The sequence below is a fragment of the Triticum aestivum genome, chromosome 7B, assembly GCF_018294505.1.
Source record: "Triticum aestivum cultivar Chinese Spring chromosome 7B, IWGSC CS RefSeq v2.1, whole genome shotgun sequence".
NCBI lineage: Eukaryota > Viridiplantae > Streptophyta > Magnoliopsida > Poales > Poaceae > Triticum > Triticum aestivum.
In genome coordinates, this window is record NC_057813.1 from 724,288,285 (window position 1) to 724,308,106 (window position 19,822).

A 19,822-nucleotide genomic window follows, 5' to 3' on the forward strand; every position below is an offset into this window, starting at 1 on the left:
CTATCTAAGCTAATTGCTATATATGTTACTTGCTACTTCCAACTATGTCACTACTGTCAGTTATCACACATGATATAAGCAGAGTAAAACAACCTCATCATAGATAAAACATTCTTACTTACTTAACTTAGCATGAGTACTTAGCATAGTAGGTCTTAACATAATAGTCATTACATCATAGATAAAACCAAGTAGTTCTTAAACCATAGCAATACCTCCCTCCCTCATACCATTCTGAAAGCACATGAAACTTTCCCAAAATATACACCTAACATGCATGACATTCCAAGGCCAGCTATATATATAGGCCTACTAATTACTTAACCCACAAACCAACCACTTCACTCATTCATAATTGCCTTGATCCTCTCCAGCTTAGCTTTGCTGTCATGCCCAGCATTGAGCAGATCAGCAATAAGATACTCTAACTTCTTCTTCTCTTGCTTAAGTAGGTCCATGTCCCCCTCCACTTCCTTCATGGCCTTCCTCATGTTCTGAATGATCTCTGCTTGGCTTTGAAGAATGCACCTTTGCTCCTAGGCAAGCTTCAGCTTTTCCATACTTAACTCAATCTTTGCCTAATCCTCAAGTTGTTTCTTCTTCTCAGCTAGTTCATTGATTGCCTGACTGGTATAGTCCATGTCATGAGACATCTTGCCATCTTGGTAGTCAAATAGGTTGGATACATCTTCCACCAACTGGCTGTAGTTGTTTGACAGGAAATCAATTTCCTTCTGTAGCTTGGCCACCTCTTTCTCATGGGCTTGTTTGTCATTCACCCTGCCCAAGTTCTGCTCATGATACATGTCCCAAATCCTGGTTAGGCACCTTTGTAGAATCTCTGGCCAAGGACCATCCACCCACTCCACAACCCCACAGTTCACACCTTCATCCTACAGAAGCAATTATTTATAATTAAGCACAAAGCACTTAGTAACAAACTTAGTACAGAAACCAAAAGTCATAAAGTCATTTCATTTAACTGAAACCCTTTGTTTACATCAATATGCACCTGACTTAGCATCAGAGATAAATTCAGTTAACAGCTACATTTAGCAACAGAGATAATTCAGTTAACAACTACATTTAGCAGTAGATATAAATTCATTTAACTCTGTTCTTTTTCAGTTAACACCTACTCTGTTCTTTTTCAGTTAACACCTACTCTGTTCTTTTTCAGTTAACAACTATATTCTCAGGTTCATAATACACTAAAGATATCTGCTTGTAGGTGTTATCAGATTCAGTCATGTATTGAATTCAGTTAACTAAAGATCTACTTTCATATATAGCTTCCACATGCTGCAGCACACATCTCTGCACCACATGCTGCACCACACATCTCACATCTCCAGCAGCAAAACACATCACACATCTCCACCAGCAAAACAAGTTAGCGTTCAAGATTTAATACCTGCTGCATAGGACAACCCAGGAAACGCCTGCCAGTCAAAGAACCTTCAAAAGCCACCATCTTCTTCGGCCTCTGATGATGCATCATGCACGTCGGCTCAGATTCAGTGTAAGAACCACAGAAAGATGGTTCCACCACAGTGTCAGGGGTTTCCTGCAAAAGAAACTTCGAATCAAACCAAAAGCAAATTGGAATCTCCAATTTGGATGAACTAACCCTAACCCTAACTCTGTTCCACCATTATGCACTTACAAATAGCTGTTGATCCAATGAAACCATGTTGATGTCCTCGTCCGAGTTGTCCTCGTCATACCAGGATGGCATCCTCACCTTCGACCGGCAGCAATGGCCGCGGCGGCGACGGCGATAGGCTGACCTAGGTCAGAGGACCAGGGAGAGGGAGAGGGAGAGGATGGAGTGAGGACGAGTGAGAGCGAGCGAGGAGGAGGAGAATGAGCGGCTGATCTCGCTCTCACTTATTGGCCCACCGACAGGCGCCGTTCCGACAGCGGACGGGCCGTTAACGGCCGTCAACGCGCGGCGGCCGTCCGTTCGCCAGCGTGGCGACTGATTCGCGGGCCAACCGGTCAGAAACAGGGTTAGCACGGGCGAAGCGAGCGATTTCCCGAGTTGGTAGTTTTTTGCCACGGTTTAGTCCAAATTTGGTAGTTTTTCGCACAAAAACGTAGAGTGGTAGTTTTCTGTCACGTTTCCGGCAAATGTGGTAGTTTTTGTTAAATACTCCTTAAATAAGAGAAGACAAGCCTTTTCTTATGATTTCTTTCTCCTCCACCTCATCATTTATCCTACGTGGCATTGCTAAGATAGAACCATTATACATGCCCTAATCGGTTTGTTGGTGTCCATTTCGCTGTCTACAAACACGTCGCTAGTAGACATTTGGTGAGATCTGATTGGTGATCCGCCTTGGTGACCCCCCTTACAACACCGAGTGCTGTGACAGGAGAGGGCCACGGCCGAAGGGAATCTTTCTCATATGGCCCATCGAGCAGTACTACACGTAACAGATGCTCTTATTAGAGAGAGGGTATTGCGGCTCATTGCTCCTCTACGGTTGTGTTGTTACCTCTCGTGCATTGTAGGATCACCGTAGCATGCATGCATCATACTCCCTTCGTTTTTAAATATAAGTCATTTTAGAAATTTCAACAAGTAACTACATATGGAATAAAATGAGTGAGCGTATACTTTAAAATATATCTACATACATTCATACGTTGTTGTTCATTTGAAATGTCTAGAAAGATTTATATTTAGGAACGGAGGGAGTAGATGCTAAGTCACGAAACCAGCCTAGCCGCTTTTGTCGCCTCTCGTTGCATTAGCTGTGTGCTGTGATATTTTTGCTCTACTACTCCTTGAACCACACATTCCCATTCTGGCATGCTGTGGCAGGCCAGCCGCCACCGGCCCGGCGCGCCGGCTAAAGACCAACCAGTCATACTCGTACGCACGTACGTACCCCACCACCCACGCCCTAATACATCGGACCACTCATGCTGGATCTACGATAGTAACACCGTATGTATGCTCTCTCGCAAATAATATTGTATGTTCGCTCGTGATTTCGTAGTAATTCAGTGCCAAAGTAAGAGCATCTTTAGCATATCCCTCATAATCTCGTACCGCAAAATCAATATACAACTTCTCGTCATATATTTCTTAGATGTTTTTACAGTATGGCATGTGTCCCAGCAGAATAGACTCGTCATTAATTAAACCACACATTATCTCTGAAACACCAATATCCCCTAAAAGCATGAACTCTCTGCTTAAGTGGACGGCAGCCAATTGGCCGCCGTATCATTGCACTATGCGATGTGAACATTCTGAATTTGTGCCCATTCTTTTTATAATCTATGATCCATTCTTTTTTTTTCTGCTTGTTCTGTTATAATCTGAATTCTTTTCATATGTCGGTCTGCAAAAAGAATTCTGAATTTCTTCTCGTGCTGTTATAATCTGATTTTTTTCCTATGTTTGTAAACACCCTGAATTTCTTCTCATGCTTTTATACCTCTATTTTTTTTCTTTGCTGATTCTGTGATAATTTAATTTTCTTTTCATCTCTTCGTTTGTCTTAATTCAGAAATGTTTACTGACCTTAAAGCATAAACCTCTCTGCTCATTATGTAAGGAATAAAAATTCGCTGTTGTATCATTCAAAATGTCTTGTAAAATAAAATTGGGAGGATAACCATGCCAAAAACTAGAAGAGCCAGTTTCAGCTTCTGCTTCTGCTTCAGGCACAGAAGGAATGAAAACGAACAACATTAAGGGGAAAAAAAAGGGAAAGTTAAGCCCAACACACAATTTTAGAAAAAGTTGCCCAACCAAGAAAGGAGGCCCATGTATAGGCCCAGATGCTAAACGTTGAACTCCTCCTCAGTAAATCCTGTTCCGCGCTTACTGCGAGAAATAGGTGAGCGGTTCGCACTTTTTTTCTCGAAAAGGAGGCGTACCCCCGGCCTCTGCATCTCTTGATGCACACAGCCATAGGTGAGCGGTTCCCATAAATAAACATTTTTCTTTCTCTTTTCCAGTTTCTTGGTGGTCATTTTGGCTTCTTCTGGTTTCAGCCGATTGTTCCCTTTTCTTTCTTTATTTTTATGTTGTCCTTTCACTTATATATTTTACTTTTTGTTATCTTTTCTCCTTTTGATTTATCCAAAATTACAAAAAATTAACACATGCTATATTAATATGTTTTCATATATGACACTTTTAAGTATGTGGTAAAGTTTTATCGTGTACACACGATCTTTTTTAATAAATCTATGAACTTGTAAAAATCATGTAACCATTTTTTAACATACTAAAAATATTTTTTTGTGCACATGAATACTTTTCCAATACTAAAGATCATGTAATCATTCTTTACTGTATGAACATTTTTTAATCCATGGTTTTCTTTACAAAAATATGTTTCTTACATAAATGTAAATTCATCGCATACAGGAACATTTTATTTCATATGTATGAACATTTATTATTATTATTTTTGTGTATGGGAACACTTCTTTTTCGTTTTTCGATTGTTAAAGCTGGTGTTTTTAGCAACAGTATTTAAACCAAGAAAATCAATGCCATTTCCAGTTGCACGTGTAAATGACTATCGGTCGAAGGACAAAAAGACAGAGGGACCAGGTTCAGACCTGCTCGATTCAACGCCTGAAGACTCATCAGGTGGAAATTGTGACGACCAGAGAAATTGCCACAGAGCGTTTCATCACTAGACTGCTTCGTTTATCGTCAGGACAGAAGCAGTGTAGCTACTTGCATTGATCATCAACAGAGAGACTACACTGCTTCATCCCCCTACTTGCAAGAAGTGATCCAACTGCATTCATCTGGTTTTTGTCCGGACAGAAGAAGGAGCCTCGTGTAACGCAGTTGTGTAGCCGTTTCCTCGGTTGTTTGCTCGAGTACAAAGTTGTAGAGGCTCCTCGCCGGCTTGCTCGTCCGCGGGGCTGGTGGTGCGGCGGGTGGTTCGGAGGCAGGCCAGATCAGATTCATCATCTGCAATTCAGCATCATACGTACAAGTGATTGCACGGCTTGATCCAAAGCTACTGTCTGAAACCAGTTACAACTACCATCTTGCTGCACTTGCCTGACAGTATCAGCAGACAATGTCTCTCTGTCCGGACAAAAACCAGATGAATGCACAGTGGAGTCATCGCAATTCAAAACCGAGGGCAATTCTAAATAATGGACGTGGATGTAGTACAGTCAAAAGTGTTCACTGCTAGGCAGGGGTGGAGGATCAATGTGGCAAGGCTGGAATGAAGACTCTCCTGTGGCGGTGAACTTGATGTTTGTTGTTCCTGTAGATAGGATCCCCGGCTCCTCTTTTGCTGCTTTTGGCTTTGCTTTGCTGTAATGATGTTCTAGGAAGTTTGAATTATGTGGATGTTGGTGAACTTGGGGATGTATGGGGTGGCTGGCCCTGTGTTGGCCGTTGGCCGTTAGATGGCATATGGCCATGTTGGCTCCTTTTCGATCGTTTTTTTCGTTCCGGTTTAAACTCGTCTGTAGAACTCAGTGGTTTTCAGTAATGAAAATCGGAAGGGGCAAGCCCTTCTTTGATAAAAAAAAATGTAGTACAGTCAAAATAGTACTCCGTCATATGCAGTGGTGCTACAATTCCTGCTACGGTTTCATATACGCACAGCGAGTGAGAAAAGAGAGAAGCTACCTATTCTTTGTCAGCCAATCTTGAAACAAACGAAAGCCAACAGGGCAAGAATTTCCTGTGGATCCCGGCGAGTCTCCAAGTTAACATCATATGGTCAGGAATTGAAATCTTAGACTGCACTGACAACGTGCACCCAAGCTCCTAACCTCACTGCAGAACCAACAGTATTCCTAGTGCTATATAAATGGCAATTCAGATGTATACGATGATCAGTAAATAATAGTTCATGTATTTACAAGTTAAAATATATGTCAAACGTTGAGTTACCAAGTTATACACAAGTCATACAGAGACTCACGGACAGACATACCAAAAAACCAAGTCAACAAGTAACCTCTCCTGGGCAAAGCACCCAAAGGAAATGCTGGCATAATTTTAACATAAAAGGAACTGAAAGTGCCAGGGCAAAGAGGAGTTGCCTTGCCAGTTCAAAAAAAAGTACAATCATGTAACAACCCGTACGTAAATAAGCGGAAAATACAAGTACTAATTGTTCGAACAAGATCTCTTTCAGGGGATAAAACAGTAGTACGTGTTTGAAGCACTTGCTGATTACTGATCTTGCAACTCAGCATGGCAACAACATTCATGATCCTGGTAGGTCTTGCGAGACAATAGTTGTACTCCAAGTGATCTCTCTTCTCTTATGTGCTGGAAGAATCCTGCGAAGAAACCATACACCATCAACACCACAAGAAAGCCAGACATGGCATGTATTTTTTTTCCTCAAAATATATCCGAGGGGTACAGTCAGTACCACCAACCTTCGCAGACAGGATCTCCTCCAAGTCCTTGGGAACAGTACTTCAACCTTTGCAGACATACTTCCATGTCTTGGGCTTCAGCAGCATAGGCCTTGGCTTATCTGCACAGAGTATTAATGTAAAAACTTGCACTTAGGGGAACATCATTAAAGAAATGGAGAATTTAGATAAAGGAATATTTAACTTGCTCTAGTCTTCTGTTGTACTACTAGTGATGCTATCATCATTTTCTAACTAGCACATTTAACACTCACTAGTACTAGTACTAATAGAGAAGGTAATTGCTACCGGGCTCAGCTGCACCCGCGCCGACGAAAAAAATCAAAACAAATACTAGAAAAATTCAAAAAATTCCAATTTTTTTTGTGGTAGATAATTTGATGCGTGAGGTTCCCTGAAAATTTCACCTTGTTTGGACATTTGAGCATCTCTCGGCAAAAAAGACAAAATCGGGGTCTGTAAAAAAGTGTATTGTTCACGAACTGTTTTGACCCGATTTATCTTTTTTGCCGAGAGCTGCTCAAATGTTCAAATGAGTTGAAATTTACAGCGGAACTCACGCATCAAATTATCTACTACAAAAAAAAATAGATTTTTTTGAATTTTCCTAGTATTTGTTTTGAATTTTTTTCTGAGCGGGAGCATCTGAGCCCGGGCTCAGACGCGGATTTTTGATTGCTGCGTGCTTACTTCCATAAAGATGGGCATCTATGTGTTCCTCCTGGATGCTGCCAAGGTGTTGCTGCAGGCTTGCAGGGAGCGTCTTCATACCAGGGCAGTCGCTGATGCAAATATGTTGGAGAGATGAGTATGCTTGCGGCACATCCGGTAGGGATTCCAGGGTCTTGCAATTCCAAAGGTGGAGGTGCTCCAAGGATTGGAGCTCGGGAGAGCAGGATTTCAGAGATGCCAACCCACCACACTTAACAATTTCTAGTCTCTTGAGGGACGGGGGAAAATAGAGGACCCCTGTTAAGCCATCACAGTTGTATAATGATAATTCTTCTATACTGGATGACCCTTGACGAATCGATGATACTGACTGTCCCTGCTGCTGCTTCCTGCCATATGTGGACTCAAGCTTACTGCAACTATTAATGTGCATTGTCCTGAGAGAAGCAGGGACGTTGAAGAGCTCAACCAAGTTTCCACAACTTTGTATCGTCAGAGACTCTAGACGTGGGAGGAGCTGACTGGTTTCTGATGATGTTGATGGCTCAGCAGAAGCTTGTGCATATCCAGTCAAATTATCGCACTGCCGAATCAGAAGGTTCCTCAAGGATACCAATCCTTCGAACAATTTTTCTGGCCAGTGGACGAGCGTATGGCACCTCACAATTGACAAATCTTGAAGGTGTACAAAGCATGCACACAGCTCTGTTATACTTACAGCTGACTCGAAGTCTCTTAACTTCAAAACTTCTAGAGGAAAGTCTTGATCCCATTCTTCTTGACGTTCACCACTTCCTTCAAACTATTCTCAGCCCCCATCGAGGTTGTATCTGTACTATGTTCAATGCTAGTCAGTTCCAGATTGGTCAATGAAGTCATATGTCTCGATACCCACAAGAACAACTCTACCTCACGTCCTTCCATGTCCAATACACTAAGCTTTGGTGATTTAGCTGTAGTTGTCAACTGTGGACATTTCTTAATATGAACATTCTGAAGCTTAGGGAAGGTCGGTTGTCCGGGCAATGCTTTCAAATTTTCACAGTGACTAATGGACAACTTCTCAAGCTGAGGAAACATCTGTTCTGTGTGCATCTTGTCATTATCTATCTCCCACCATCTTTCCAAAGAGTCAAGAGCATGCAACGTAAGCGCTTTTAGTTTTGGAAATGCGAAGGTTTCATTATCACGGCCACTGCTGAACAACCATTGCAGTTTTCTACAACCAAAAAGATGGATCTCTACGCTTTTTTGCAACATAGTCATCCATGTCGGGAAGGTGGCGGCACCATATGAGTGTATCCCTATGGCATGTAGTCCATTATGAGGTTTGAGATTCTCGAGCACTTTTGCATCATCCTGACTGCTAGGCTCATCAACAACGTTATCCGGTCCAACAGTCCATTTGAATGTCAGTTCTGTTAGTTCCTTCATTACAAGGTTTGCAGCTTTTGCAGCTTCTTCTATCACGTTCTCTAGATGATGTAAATCTAGTTGACCACTGAGGTTTAAATTCCCGAGCTCTCCAACATTGCTGCAATTAGAGCCACTACCTGCTACAAAACATGTAAGTGTCTGTAGGGATGTGAGTTTTCTTAGGTCTCTAGGCATGCCTTTCAACTGTGGACAACCATGAGTGTAAAGGTGACGCAGTGCAGTCATATACTTCATTTGTCTCGGAAGTGTTTCAAGAGATTTACAGCCAGAGAGGTTAAGTGTTTGCAGGTTGTAAAGAATGCTCATATCTTCAGGAAGTGCTCTGATATAACTTCTTGAGAGATCTAGGTACCTCAGGTGATGTAGATGTTTTGCTCTCGGCGAAAATGATCTACTACCTGAACAAAGTTGTAATGCTTGCAAAGAGGTGTATTTTGATAGATGTTGCAATGAACTACTCATATAGCTATCACACAAAAGTGTTTGGATGGCTGGAGAGCTGTTCTCCAGAGAACTATTCAATTTTTTTCCTGGGTCCTTGCATGACAAAAATAAATGCCGAGCTGTGTTCGGAAGCCACTCACTCTGACTTGGTTCCTCACTTGTGACAAAAGATTCAATCTTGGCTGGTTCCTTAGTAGCCAATGCACACTCCTTTTTCATTACAGAAAGAGCAACATCATGCATAAGATCGTGGATTTTACATGTAGTTCTGGAATAAAACAAGCCATTGTATTCAATTTCCTCAACACAGTCTTGGACTTGTTTCACATCCTGAAAGAATGACCTTGAGGCAAGCTCATGAAAAATCTGTTTGCCAATTGTTTCAAGAGGAACTTGCTTTTCCTGGATGAAGCCATGTGCAATCCATAGTTGGATCAGCTTGTCCACATCAATCTCATAATCCTTGGGAAACACAGCACAAAAAGCAAAGCATTGCTTCATATGCGACGGCAAGTCATTGTAACTGAGCTTGAGTATTGGTAAGATTCATGTCTCCTCGGTGCAAATGTTGCTGCTGATTGATATAGCCTCCCATTCTACCTTACTGGTCTTGGTACACAGTACAGAGCCTAGTGCTACTGCAGCTAAAGGAGAACCAACACATCTCTTCATAATCTCATCAACCATTTCCACCAACTCGCTAGGCCTTTCCTCAGCCTTCTTGAAACGGCTGAATGCTGTTGTCTCGATGATTTTCTTTATGAATTTATCTTCCAAAGCTTTGAGATTGTAAGCTCCAATAGGGCACATTATTTCAGCCACTTGTTCGTCACGAGTAGTTGTCAAGACCACACTACCCATGCCACCATATTCAAGGCGGGCCTTGAGCTGTCTCCAAATCTCAACCTGTCGTTCCCAGAAATCATCCAATACAAGGAGGTACCTTTGCCCGCTTACTACATTCTGAAGAATATCCGGTGGTGTCTTCTTGGAAGTGGCTGCATCTTTGCTATCATCCTTCTTCTCATGAGCTTCTTCAACTATACTTTTAGCCAAGGAGTCCACATCAAAGCATTCAGATGCACACACCCATAGGAGCAAATCAAAATGCTTCTTAATTGCAGGTTCGTTGTAAACAAGTTGCGCTAAGGTGGTCTTGCCCTGACCGCCCATTCCAACGATGGGAACAACTGTGAGATCTGCATTGTTAGCTTGCCCAACTAGTCTGCTAACAATTGCACCCTTATCATTGGCTCTGGATTCATTGATGATTTCTTTGATTTCCTCTGGGTCAGTGTTAGCATGACCAGTCTGCCGTAATTGACTGGAGACCAGCGGCTGTTCCTCATACTTAAAGCCAAAGGCGTTCATTTCGGTCACAAGGACCTCGATGGCCTGCACAATCTTGCGGAGCTTCCTTCCCATCCTGTTACGGAAGACGAAGCGGTTGTGGGTGGGAAAGAGTTTCACCACATCAAAGCCAAGCTCCTTGTAGTGTCCCTCCTTTTTGGCCTTGCGGCGAAGCGCCTCATACTTGAACTCATCAAAGACTTCATTGGCCTGGTAAGCCACTTTCTTGATGGCCTCGAGCCATGCCGCTGCACCTCTTCTCAGGGATGCCGCCTTCTCGGCGTCGGCGATGATGTCCAGAATGGCAGGAAGCTTGCGCATTAGGATCTCATGTTGCTCCTCCATGCCTTTCATCACCTTGTACTGGTCGAGCAGGCTGCTGGATACCTTATTGTTGAGAATGGAGAGCAGTGGTCCGACCACCATGGTGGCCACCAGCTCCGCCATGGGAACACTAAGGAAAACACATGCAAAGAACACAGAGAAGCAACAAGGTGAGGAAGACAATAATGGTGTGAGCAAACAATGTGCTTGCTCGCTTGCTTCTGAGAAAATGGAACCAAAAAAATGCTAGCATTGAGTTTGGAGGAGACATACATGTGGATGATTCCGGGGCTCGCTATGGACGGAAGTGCGGCGGAGGAGGAGGATCCCGGTGCTTACTGCTTACACGATGAGGAGGAGTAGGATGCAGGCAATGCTTTCTTCTTCTTCTACTACTTTTCTCTTCCCGCTTGATAAAATGGGACGAGTAGGATGCAGCTGCGCCAGTAATTAAATGGTGAATGTCTCCTCACCGCTAGCTTCTCTCTAGAAGTATAAACCGACATACTTATCTCTCCCTTGTCATCTCAATCTTCAAAAGAAGAAAACCCCATGTGCAAGGAGGCAGTAAAAGCGATTGAATTATTCAGCACACCTAACAAGTGGCTCCACCTCCACTAGAAATGGATAGCTGTGTACTCAAGATTGGCCATCCAATGAAGCAAATGCGAGCATCGTACCTAGTTGTAGGACGGGATGGGACCTCCCCCGCTCCGTCCTTGATTGATCCCGACGAACGAGGACGACGACGGGCCACTTGACAGCGCCATGGCCTCTTCCTAGCGACTGTTCTCGGGATGGAGGCGAGTAATCATGAGTCTTGTGACTACTAGTGGTTAGTACTACTAGTACTAGGTGTCTTCATTACCATAATTTTGATTGGCTGTGTTCGTGAGTGAGTTCGGTTTCAGTCCATGTCCAGCAGCTAGCTGTGTGTGCTGGAACCGTGTACTAGAACTAAGAAAAGTGATGTCCCAGCAAAATAATAGGTCTCCAGTAGCGAGATCATCAGTGAGCATAAAAAAGTGTGAATCCGCGGAGTTACAAATTAAGAACTTATCCAACGAGAAAATCTCTCAGAGCAAGTAGAAAGTGAAGAACCGATAGGATTACAATTTCTTTATAAGAATCCGAGCCTACAACTAATGCGAATCTTAGAATGGCTCAAGATAATATTTCCATATGTAACGTTTTTAAAAGATGTTTCCACTGCTCATGAGAAATGTTCGTCAACCTTGACCAAATTATTTCAATATAGTGACGGTAAATTTGATCTTTTAATTTATTGATCCAATACTATGCCAAAAAAGCATGACATAATAAATCATGTAACAAGTTAAAACTAAGCAAAAAAAAAATGATGTCTAAGTATACTTTTTTTTGGAGCAACATACTACATGTCATGTAAAAACTAAAGTGCGTGGGCCCACTAAATTAATGAAAATTTGCCGATAAAGTCCAAGTGAGAAAATCTCTTGTGTTGTAATTTTCCAGGAATAAATAAAATATATGTGCTAATACACTCATAATTGGTAAAAAAAAACTAAGAACTCGTTGTAAAAAATGCCCGAGGGTGCCAAAAAGTGCGTGCCACCTAATCATAACAATATTTTTTTTACGAGAGACCTAATCATAACAATTCGTAGATGTATGAGAATAGCATGTAAACAAATAATTGTCGGCAAAGAACAGAGAGGTTACTTCGTTCATGTAAAACTGTAATCTATATCGACAAAAAAATATTGATACATAGTTATGCACATCGTTTTCTTGATATATGAAAATTGAGAAAATGCTGTCTGAGGAAAATCAAGTCTGGAAGAGCGAGTAGTGTGAGGTCAACAAGAAACCATCTCCTAACATTATGGAAATGTTGACAACTACGAGATGAGGTGACCGAAGATAATCTCCCCGACAATAAAAAGAACATAAAAAACCTACCACATACTCAGTTACAACTAACTAAATAATGATGTCAAAGTAGAAAATTTCGCTAAGCAAGATACTACCCAACACATGAAAAGGGACATACCCACAAGATTAGAAACACTGACCCTACAGTTCTTGAGAATTGTTGGCTCAGATGGCACCATGGCCTTCATTTTTCTCCTCATCCTCCTCCGTCGATGACGATGACTATGTGACCTGGCCTTGATAAAATGATAATGTTCATCTATCTTGGTAAGAAAAGAAAAATGATATGTAATTGTACATCACTTTCTTAATTTATGAACAATTGAGAAAGTGATATCCATGGAAAATATTCTTGAGGGGCGAGGACTGTGAGAACAACAAGAAAATTGTCACCTAACACTCATGGAACTGTCAACAATGAAGAGATGGGGTCCGACTGGAAATAATCACTATGGCACAAAACTAAAGGACATACAAAATCAACCACGTATTTTGGTTAAAACTAAGATAATGATGACTAAGCAGAAAATTTTCTCCGGACAAGAAAGATACTGCCCGATACATAAAAACTGTGATTAGCGAGAATTTCTTAATAAAGGTCCGAACGAGAAAATCTCTCGGCAAACATTATTGTGATACCAAAAATATATACTTGTCTTCGTGCCTTTTGTATCGATCTGCTTCATCTTGTTCTTCTCTTCAGACTCAGAATGATATTTTAGCCGGCTGTTGCTAGCTCTGAAGACTGATGAATCTGTATGTCTGCTGCAGTTGGGATGTTCTGTTGGGGCCGGCACGGGCGGGCAGTAGGCCATTGTTTCAGTTTGACCTTCTTTAAAACCCCAAACGCATGCTCTCACTATTAAATCTCACTAATCTGGATCATAGAACATGCATAGTTGGATGCAAGAATACTTCTAACTGGCTGACTAAAACTAAACCTGAAACAAGCAGCTAGATACAGTTGCATTTTGTCTCTTTGCACATACAGAAGAATGCAGTGAACTCATCGCAGTTCAGGGAGCCCCCTGACCTTTTCGAGATCGACGCACCAACGGCATGCTGAGGTCAGCATCCATCGACAACCTGCCCAATGTCAGGATCGCCTAGGAGTACAACCAGAAAACGCCTTCGGCGACTCTCAGATCAGGACGCTGTTGCCTGCCTGCAGGCCTGAAAACCACGCAATATCTCTGAAGCCCACTGTCATAAAACATAGTTAGCATATCTGAGCCCTTCTTAACTCCCACAAACCTCTCGGCAATCACATAGCATGTGCTCTGTTTAGTTCAATATAAGACAAACAGTGCAAGTCAGGTAGCACACACATAATTGTTAAACACCATATCTGCTCTTCTGTTGAGGTGCCATACCTGAGTGAACATATCTTGAGCACTCTGAGATGGCTGATGCCTCAAACTTCCGTGCCTCTACTTACTGGGCAAGGGCAATGCAGCTTAATGTGATCTACAGCCTCCTCGCTCACTGGCTGGCTTGTCCGCCAGCAGGTCGACCTGGCCGGTGGTCACCTGCATCATGATTGATCCCATGTTATTACTGTCTGAAACTAGTTAGTGAACGCTGGCACATTTGGCTGACGGTGTCATGTCTCTCTGGAGTCTGGACACAGATTACTCTTCGAGACCGGGGGCACTAAAGGCATGCCTGAGGGCATCCATAAGTTGCTCATTTTGTGCACATATTATTTCATACATGCACTGTTGTTACAGTTCCTGCTACAGTTTGACATATGCATTTTCCAGCCAGGAAAGATGATGAGCATCGATCAGGAGCAGGCAACACAGAGAGAACAGCCAGCACAGTGAGTATCAGGGTATTACAAGTATCATTCTTCACCTAGCTAGCTCAAATCACCCACATATGCCGCTCTTTACCAATATCTTCACATCCATGTGGTGCCTCTGGAAATCCAGGAATGGCAAGTTATTTCAAAGTACTCTTATACATGTTTTTTATGCAGCCCAAGGAGTCACAAATTGCTTTTCTCTGGAGGAGAAAACTACTACTCCCTCCGTCCGAAAAAGCTTGCCCCTCAAATCTTTTTCGGACGGAGGGAGTATCAGGGAGCAGACTCAAGGGGATGCCGAAAGTAAAAAAAATAAAAAATTGCAGATGCAGGGATCAACAGTGGACATATTTAAGCTGCCTACCATAAACAGGATATGCACAGATGCTGCATGGAAGGAACAAGACTCCTCAACCAACCAGTAATGGAAACACAAAAGCAATGCCAAAGCTCAGGGTCTAAAACTTGCAGCTACTTTGCTGTCAATTCCGTTGGGAAACCAGAGGCCTATTAGCAGACTTGTGTAAGCTTACTTCAGGTTTTCCATGTCTCAAGGGTCTATAACATTGAAGTTCACACTTCAGCTCAGCTGCTATCAATCAGGAAATTGTAACTAGTCCTAGATTTAGCTGCAATAATTCTGATCATTATGTCCATTGATTCAGATTATCACAGATGTACTACAACTACAGGGAATTGTTATCCTCCATCTAAACTGTATGCAGATTGAATGAATGGCGCCTATAATTAGTCTCTCCTCGCCAAACAGAACTCGGACAGGTCAGACTCGCCATGTTGGTGTCTCCATTTCTGATAACATAAGCAGATTTGACCGTGTTGGTGTTAAAAAAACCTTCCATTTTTATCAATGACAATGCACAATAGGCACAGGTAAAGGAACTCTGATGTGATCTGGGAGTGCATGTAGATTACTAAGCATTACAATTAAATGAAACATGCAAAGTAACGGCAGGGCACTTACCTGTACGCACCATGCAAGGATTAACACGGTGTTCATACATACATGTTCCATCCAGTTCACCAAATAAACACAACAACTTAAGCAGTACTACTACTACTACCACAACAACTACTACTACACCACTACTACAATCTAATATATATGGGGCAGGTGGGCTGGTGGACGGGCGTTCTAATATGAAAGCACTCAAGTTGCACACATGCCAAATCAACCAACATGCGTGCATGTATGCCATCAAAAGGATCGGATGCGAGACTCAAGTCAACAAGCCAAACACAGGCAATTACTTGATGTATGTGTCATCCTTCCTTGCAATGATCAACCAGCGGCCAGGCAGACACAAAACAAGTCCCATACGCAGCGGATTAAGCCCTGCAATAATAGCATGTGATGTGATGAGAAACCAACCTCTCTTGTTACATAGATGAAACAAAAACATTTAGTTTCAGATACTGAATAGACACAAACGTTTATCACTAAGTTTGTTTGTCCCACATACATTTTATACTAGCGGAAAACACAAACGTACCCAGTGCCCTGTGCACCAAATGTGTCTTCAAACTTCTCTAATCAAGTTAAATAACCTTGTAGTTGCAGTTCAAGGACAGAAATTTCACAGGGCATAAGCGTCAGCGTGACATCGGAAACACATGGATTTTAATTTAAAGCTAATCACCCAGCAACTTTGGACGCTATGCTAGCTAATACATTGCAGTATCGATCCTATATATGGCATGGACAATACAAGCAAAACATAAGAGCAAGCTTACTTACCCCTTCAAATAGTTGGTGGAGACAAGGATGGCGGGAAACCCACATGCAGTTGACCCAGCAATGGCATCATGAACTCCTTCCTAGGGAACCGCTCAAGCTGCATAGTCTGGAGATTCAGTGAAAAACAGTCCGTGCCTGGCATTTCATACGGGTCGTCTGGAAACCCTTGTAGGAGTAAGTATCCCGCAGCTGCACCAATGAAGGAGTAATAGCAGCAACCATGGCGTAATGTGACAACATCCCCCATTTGCCACTGCTTTGGGTCATCCCCAATGCTAACCAAAATGGTGTGCAAGAGGCGATTGTCGCTGAGAATAAGCATCCCAAGCCTCCCTTCTGTTGCCTCCACAAAGGCCACCTGGGAATTAAACCACGGACTAGGCGGGAGGTTGACGGAGGAGAAATCCATCATAGCAATGTCGAGCATGAGCAACTTGTTGATCCCGGGTATCGCCCAGCAGAAGCATCCGTGCACGTAGTAGCGCTTTCCGAACGCAGTGGCGGATCGCATATCATCGCCTTGACTAGTTTCCGCAATCAGAGCGCTCCAACCATCAAACACGGTGGTGTGCCATTGTCCGGCAAGAGGGCCTGATGAGGAGAAGACGAAGAGGACCAGCTGGGTCTGGTATTTGGCCAAGCATATGACTCTGAAACTCATGGAAGCGTCTGCAGCAGTGTCAGCACCGTCGTCTGTGGCGGCAGGAGCAAGAAAGAGCTGGCAGTGGTAGACCAGATCGGACAGGTCCTGGGGTACGGGAGGTAGCAGCAGGTAGCGCCGGTGCAGCGGGTCGCACACGGCCACGTCCCTCGCCAGGGTGCAGTCGTCGGGGGCGGCGCAGAGGAGGGCGCGGCCGTCGCGGAAGTCGCGAAGAGTCCAGGGCTGCTCGCGGAAGGGGAGGAAGGAGCAGGAGAAGTCGGTGCCGGTGAGTGTTTGGGCGGCGGCGGCGGAGGGGTGGGGCGGCTGGGCTGGGAGGAAGGGGTTCAAGAGTATACCCAGGAGAGGCGGCGGGTGGAGGGTGCGGAAGCGACGGAGGAAGGCATGGTCCGCGATGATGCGGCGGAGGGAGGGGCCGGCCATGGAAGCGCGGGCGAGGTCGGCGGCCGTGGGGACGCGGAGGAGGATCTCCTCCGTCAGGTGGTCCGGCAGGGTTGCCTGCTTCTCCATTGTCGGCGGGGAGTCGGGGCTGCAGGGCGGCGCCGGCGACGCCATTGGGGTGGGGGTGGGGTTGAGTGGAGTGGGGAGGAGGGGAGGGGGGGATTGTCGATTTGGGCTTTCGATTTCCCGTCTCTGCTCTAGGAAGACGTACCCGCCTTTGATTTCCCCTTCTGCTCGTCCTATCACTTCCACGTCTCCTTCAACTCATCAAAAAAACCGAAGCAAACTTCTCTATTTGCTTTGTAATAAAAAATCACATACAATACAATCTCTCTGTTGTAAAAACACATATACTTTCTTTTCTTTGCGGGAAAGAGCGAATATATTAGCTAGAAATAGAATACAATCCATGTTCACGGCATTGGCAATTTCCAAAGGAAAAATTCTAAGCCAGGCTATTGTTTTCATTTGCATACTATTTCTAAAAACACATATACTTATTTTTTTAATCTATTTCTAAAAATATTTAAACTTTTTTATATGCTAATTTGTTTCTTCTATGTACGACCATTTTTTAATAAGTGGTAAACATTCCAGTTAATATACCCTCCGCTCGTCTCCCGGACTATCCGGACACGGTATCCTGGCGGCTCGCACCGTCGGCGGAGTTTTCTGTGTGCACGGCTTACCAGGCCCTCTGCTGGTCGCCGGACATCCCTTGGTTGTCCCCATTATGGAAAGCCCCCGTACCTCTAAAGATTAAGATTTTCGTTTGGCAATTACTACGGGACCGCCTCCCCTCGGGGACTGAGGTTCGTAAGTGGCACAGACCTGGTGATGGTCTATGCCCTCTCTGTGCGGTCTCAGAGACTGGGACCCATATCCTATTCTCGTGTACCGTGCGAAGGGTTCTTTGGACGTATGTCCGCGAGGCCTTGGGGCCTGAATGGGAGGCCCTAAATCTCCGAGTTCCTCCAGCTTAGAGCTGTACGGCCGTCACGCCATCGCCGCCTATTTTGGCATATTTTTGCGGCGATGTCGTGGACTCTTTGGACTACTAGGAATAAGATGATGATAGAGAAGGTTTTTCCGAGGAAGGCGTGTGACTCCTTCAAATTCCTTGCTTTTCCTGCAGCACTGGCACCTGCTCTCGAGGCAGCGTGATTGCGACCGTCTTGGCTTGATAATGGACGAGCTACTGGCTTCGGTGCGTCGACTATCTTCCTCGTAGGGCCGCTTTGCGGCCGCCACTAGGTGTTTTTTTTTCTATTGCTCTTATGCTTTCTTGGGCTTGACTTTGTTGTGGCCCCAACCGTTATTTGCGGCATGCTGTGGAACTGACGATGTATGGACCGTTGCTTTATTTATAAAGCGGGGCGAAAGCCTATTTCGACAGAGAGAACATTTCTTTACTATATGAACATATGTTTTAATCCATGGAATTTTTATAGAAATATGTAAAAAAAATGTTTCTTACATGAATATAAATTCATCGTATACATCAACATTTTTAGTGCATGAAAAGCTTTTATTTTTATTTTTGCGTATGTAAATTTTTTTTATTTTTTGATAGTCGAAGCTGATTCTCGTAGCAAAATTAGTTAAAACAAGAAAAACAATTCCATTTCCAGCTGCACGTGTAAATAACTATCGGTCAAAGGACCACGTGACACATGTAAGCAATCCAACCATTTTTTTTTTAAAAAGACTATCGGCCAAAGGACATAAAAACAGAGAAACTGGACTGCCTCCATCAGGTTCAGACTTGCTCAATTCAACGCCTTCAAAGCGTTTCATCAGAGCCACAAAGCGTTTCATCAGCACACTGCTTCGTTTAACGTCAAGGATCACAAGTGATCAAGAGCTGGACTAGTGCGGCACCACCCCTTTTGTGATAGATATGCAGCGAAGCCACCTCTGTTGTGCGGCGGGTGGTTTGGAGCCAGGCCAGACCAGATCAGATCCATCATCTGCAATTCAGCATCATACGTACAAGTGATTGCACGGCTTGATCCCCAAGCTACTGTCTGAAACCAGTTACTACTACCATCTTGCTGCACTTGCCTGATAGTATCAACAGACATGTCTCTCTGTCCGGACAAAAACCAGATGAATGCCGAGGGCATCAACGGGCAACGGCACGCCAGATCATTGTCCATCGACAAGCTGCCCGATCGAGGTCAGGATCACCGAGGAGTACAACGCCGGTGACCTCTCCGGATGCTCGGTCGGACTGAAGGTCTGACTCAAACCACGCATGATCTCTCAAGCCCACTATCCCTTAAAAACATGAACTCTGTGCTTCTTTTATTTTTTGCGGGGGATGAACTCTCTGCTTATTAACTGGTCCACGACCGTATCACTGCACTATGTGTTATGTAAACATTCTGAATTTCTGTCCATTCCTTTATAATCTGTGTAGCTAAAATAGTCAATAATGGACGTGGATGTAGTAGAGTCAAAATAGTACTCCATCATTGTACATACATACAGACCCAGGCAGACAGACAGACCGACCGACCAACCAAAAGATCATATGTGCAGTGGTGCCACAATTCCTGCTACGGTTTCATATACGCACAGCGACAACAGAGAGATACCTACCTATTCTTTGGCAGCCAAT

The 19,822-nt window shown here is 43.7% G+C and overlaps 2 protein-coding genes and 1 pseudogene across 2 annotated transcripts; all 3 read right to left on the reverse strand.

Annotated features, from left to right (window-relative positions):
* Positions 1-578: 578 nt before the first annotated feature.
* On the reverse strand, positions 579-1,589 carry LOC123158633 (uncharacterized). Its single transcript, XM_044576547.1, has 2 exons — positions 1,415-1,589; positions 579-893 (listed from the first exon to the last, which is right to left on the reverse strand). The coding sequence occupies exons 1-2, from the start codon at positions 1,499-1,501 to the stop codon at positions 579-581; spliced, it is 402 nt and encodes a 133-aa protein (XP_044432482.1). The 5' UTR covers positions 1,502-1,589.
* Positions 1,590-5,845: 4,256 nt separating this feature from the next.
* LOC123156688 (putative disease resistance protein RGA4) lies at positions 5,846-15,699 on the reverse strand (annotated as a pseudogene).
* On the reverse strand, positions 15,270-17,405 carry LOC123156689 (uncharacterized). The gene is made up of 2 exons (XM_044574849.1): positions 16,101-17,405; positions 15,270-15,698 (listed from the first exon to the last, which is right to left on the reverse strand). Exon 1 carries the CDS (start codon positions 17,311-17,313, stop codon positions 16,105-16,107), a length of 1,209 nt encoding a protein of 402 aa, XP_044430784.1. The 5' UTR covers positions 17,314-17,405; the 3' UTR covers positions 15,270-15,698; positions 16,101-16,104.
* Between the last annotated feature and the right edge of the window lie 2,417 nt (positions 17,406-19,822).

Coding starts and splice junctions, on each gene's coding strand:
- LOC123158633 (XM_044576547.1), bottom strand. CDS start 1,501: ATGATGCATCATCAGAGGCCGAAGAAGATGGTGGCTTTTGAAGGTTCT. Junction 894..1,414: donor TGGGTTGTCCTATGCAGCAG/GTATTAAATCTT, acceptor TTGCTTCTGTAG/GATGAAGGTGTGAACTGTGG.
- LOC123156689 (XM_044574849.1), bottom strand. CDS start 17,313: ATGGCGTCGCCGGCGCCGCCCTGCAGCCCCGACTCCCCGCCGACAATG.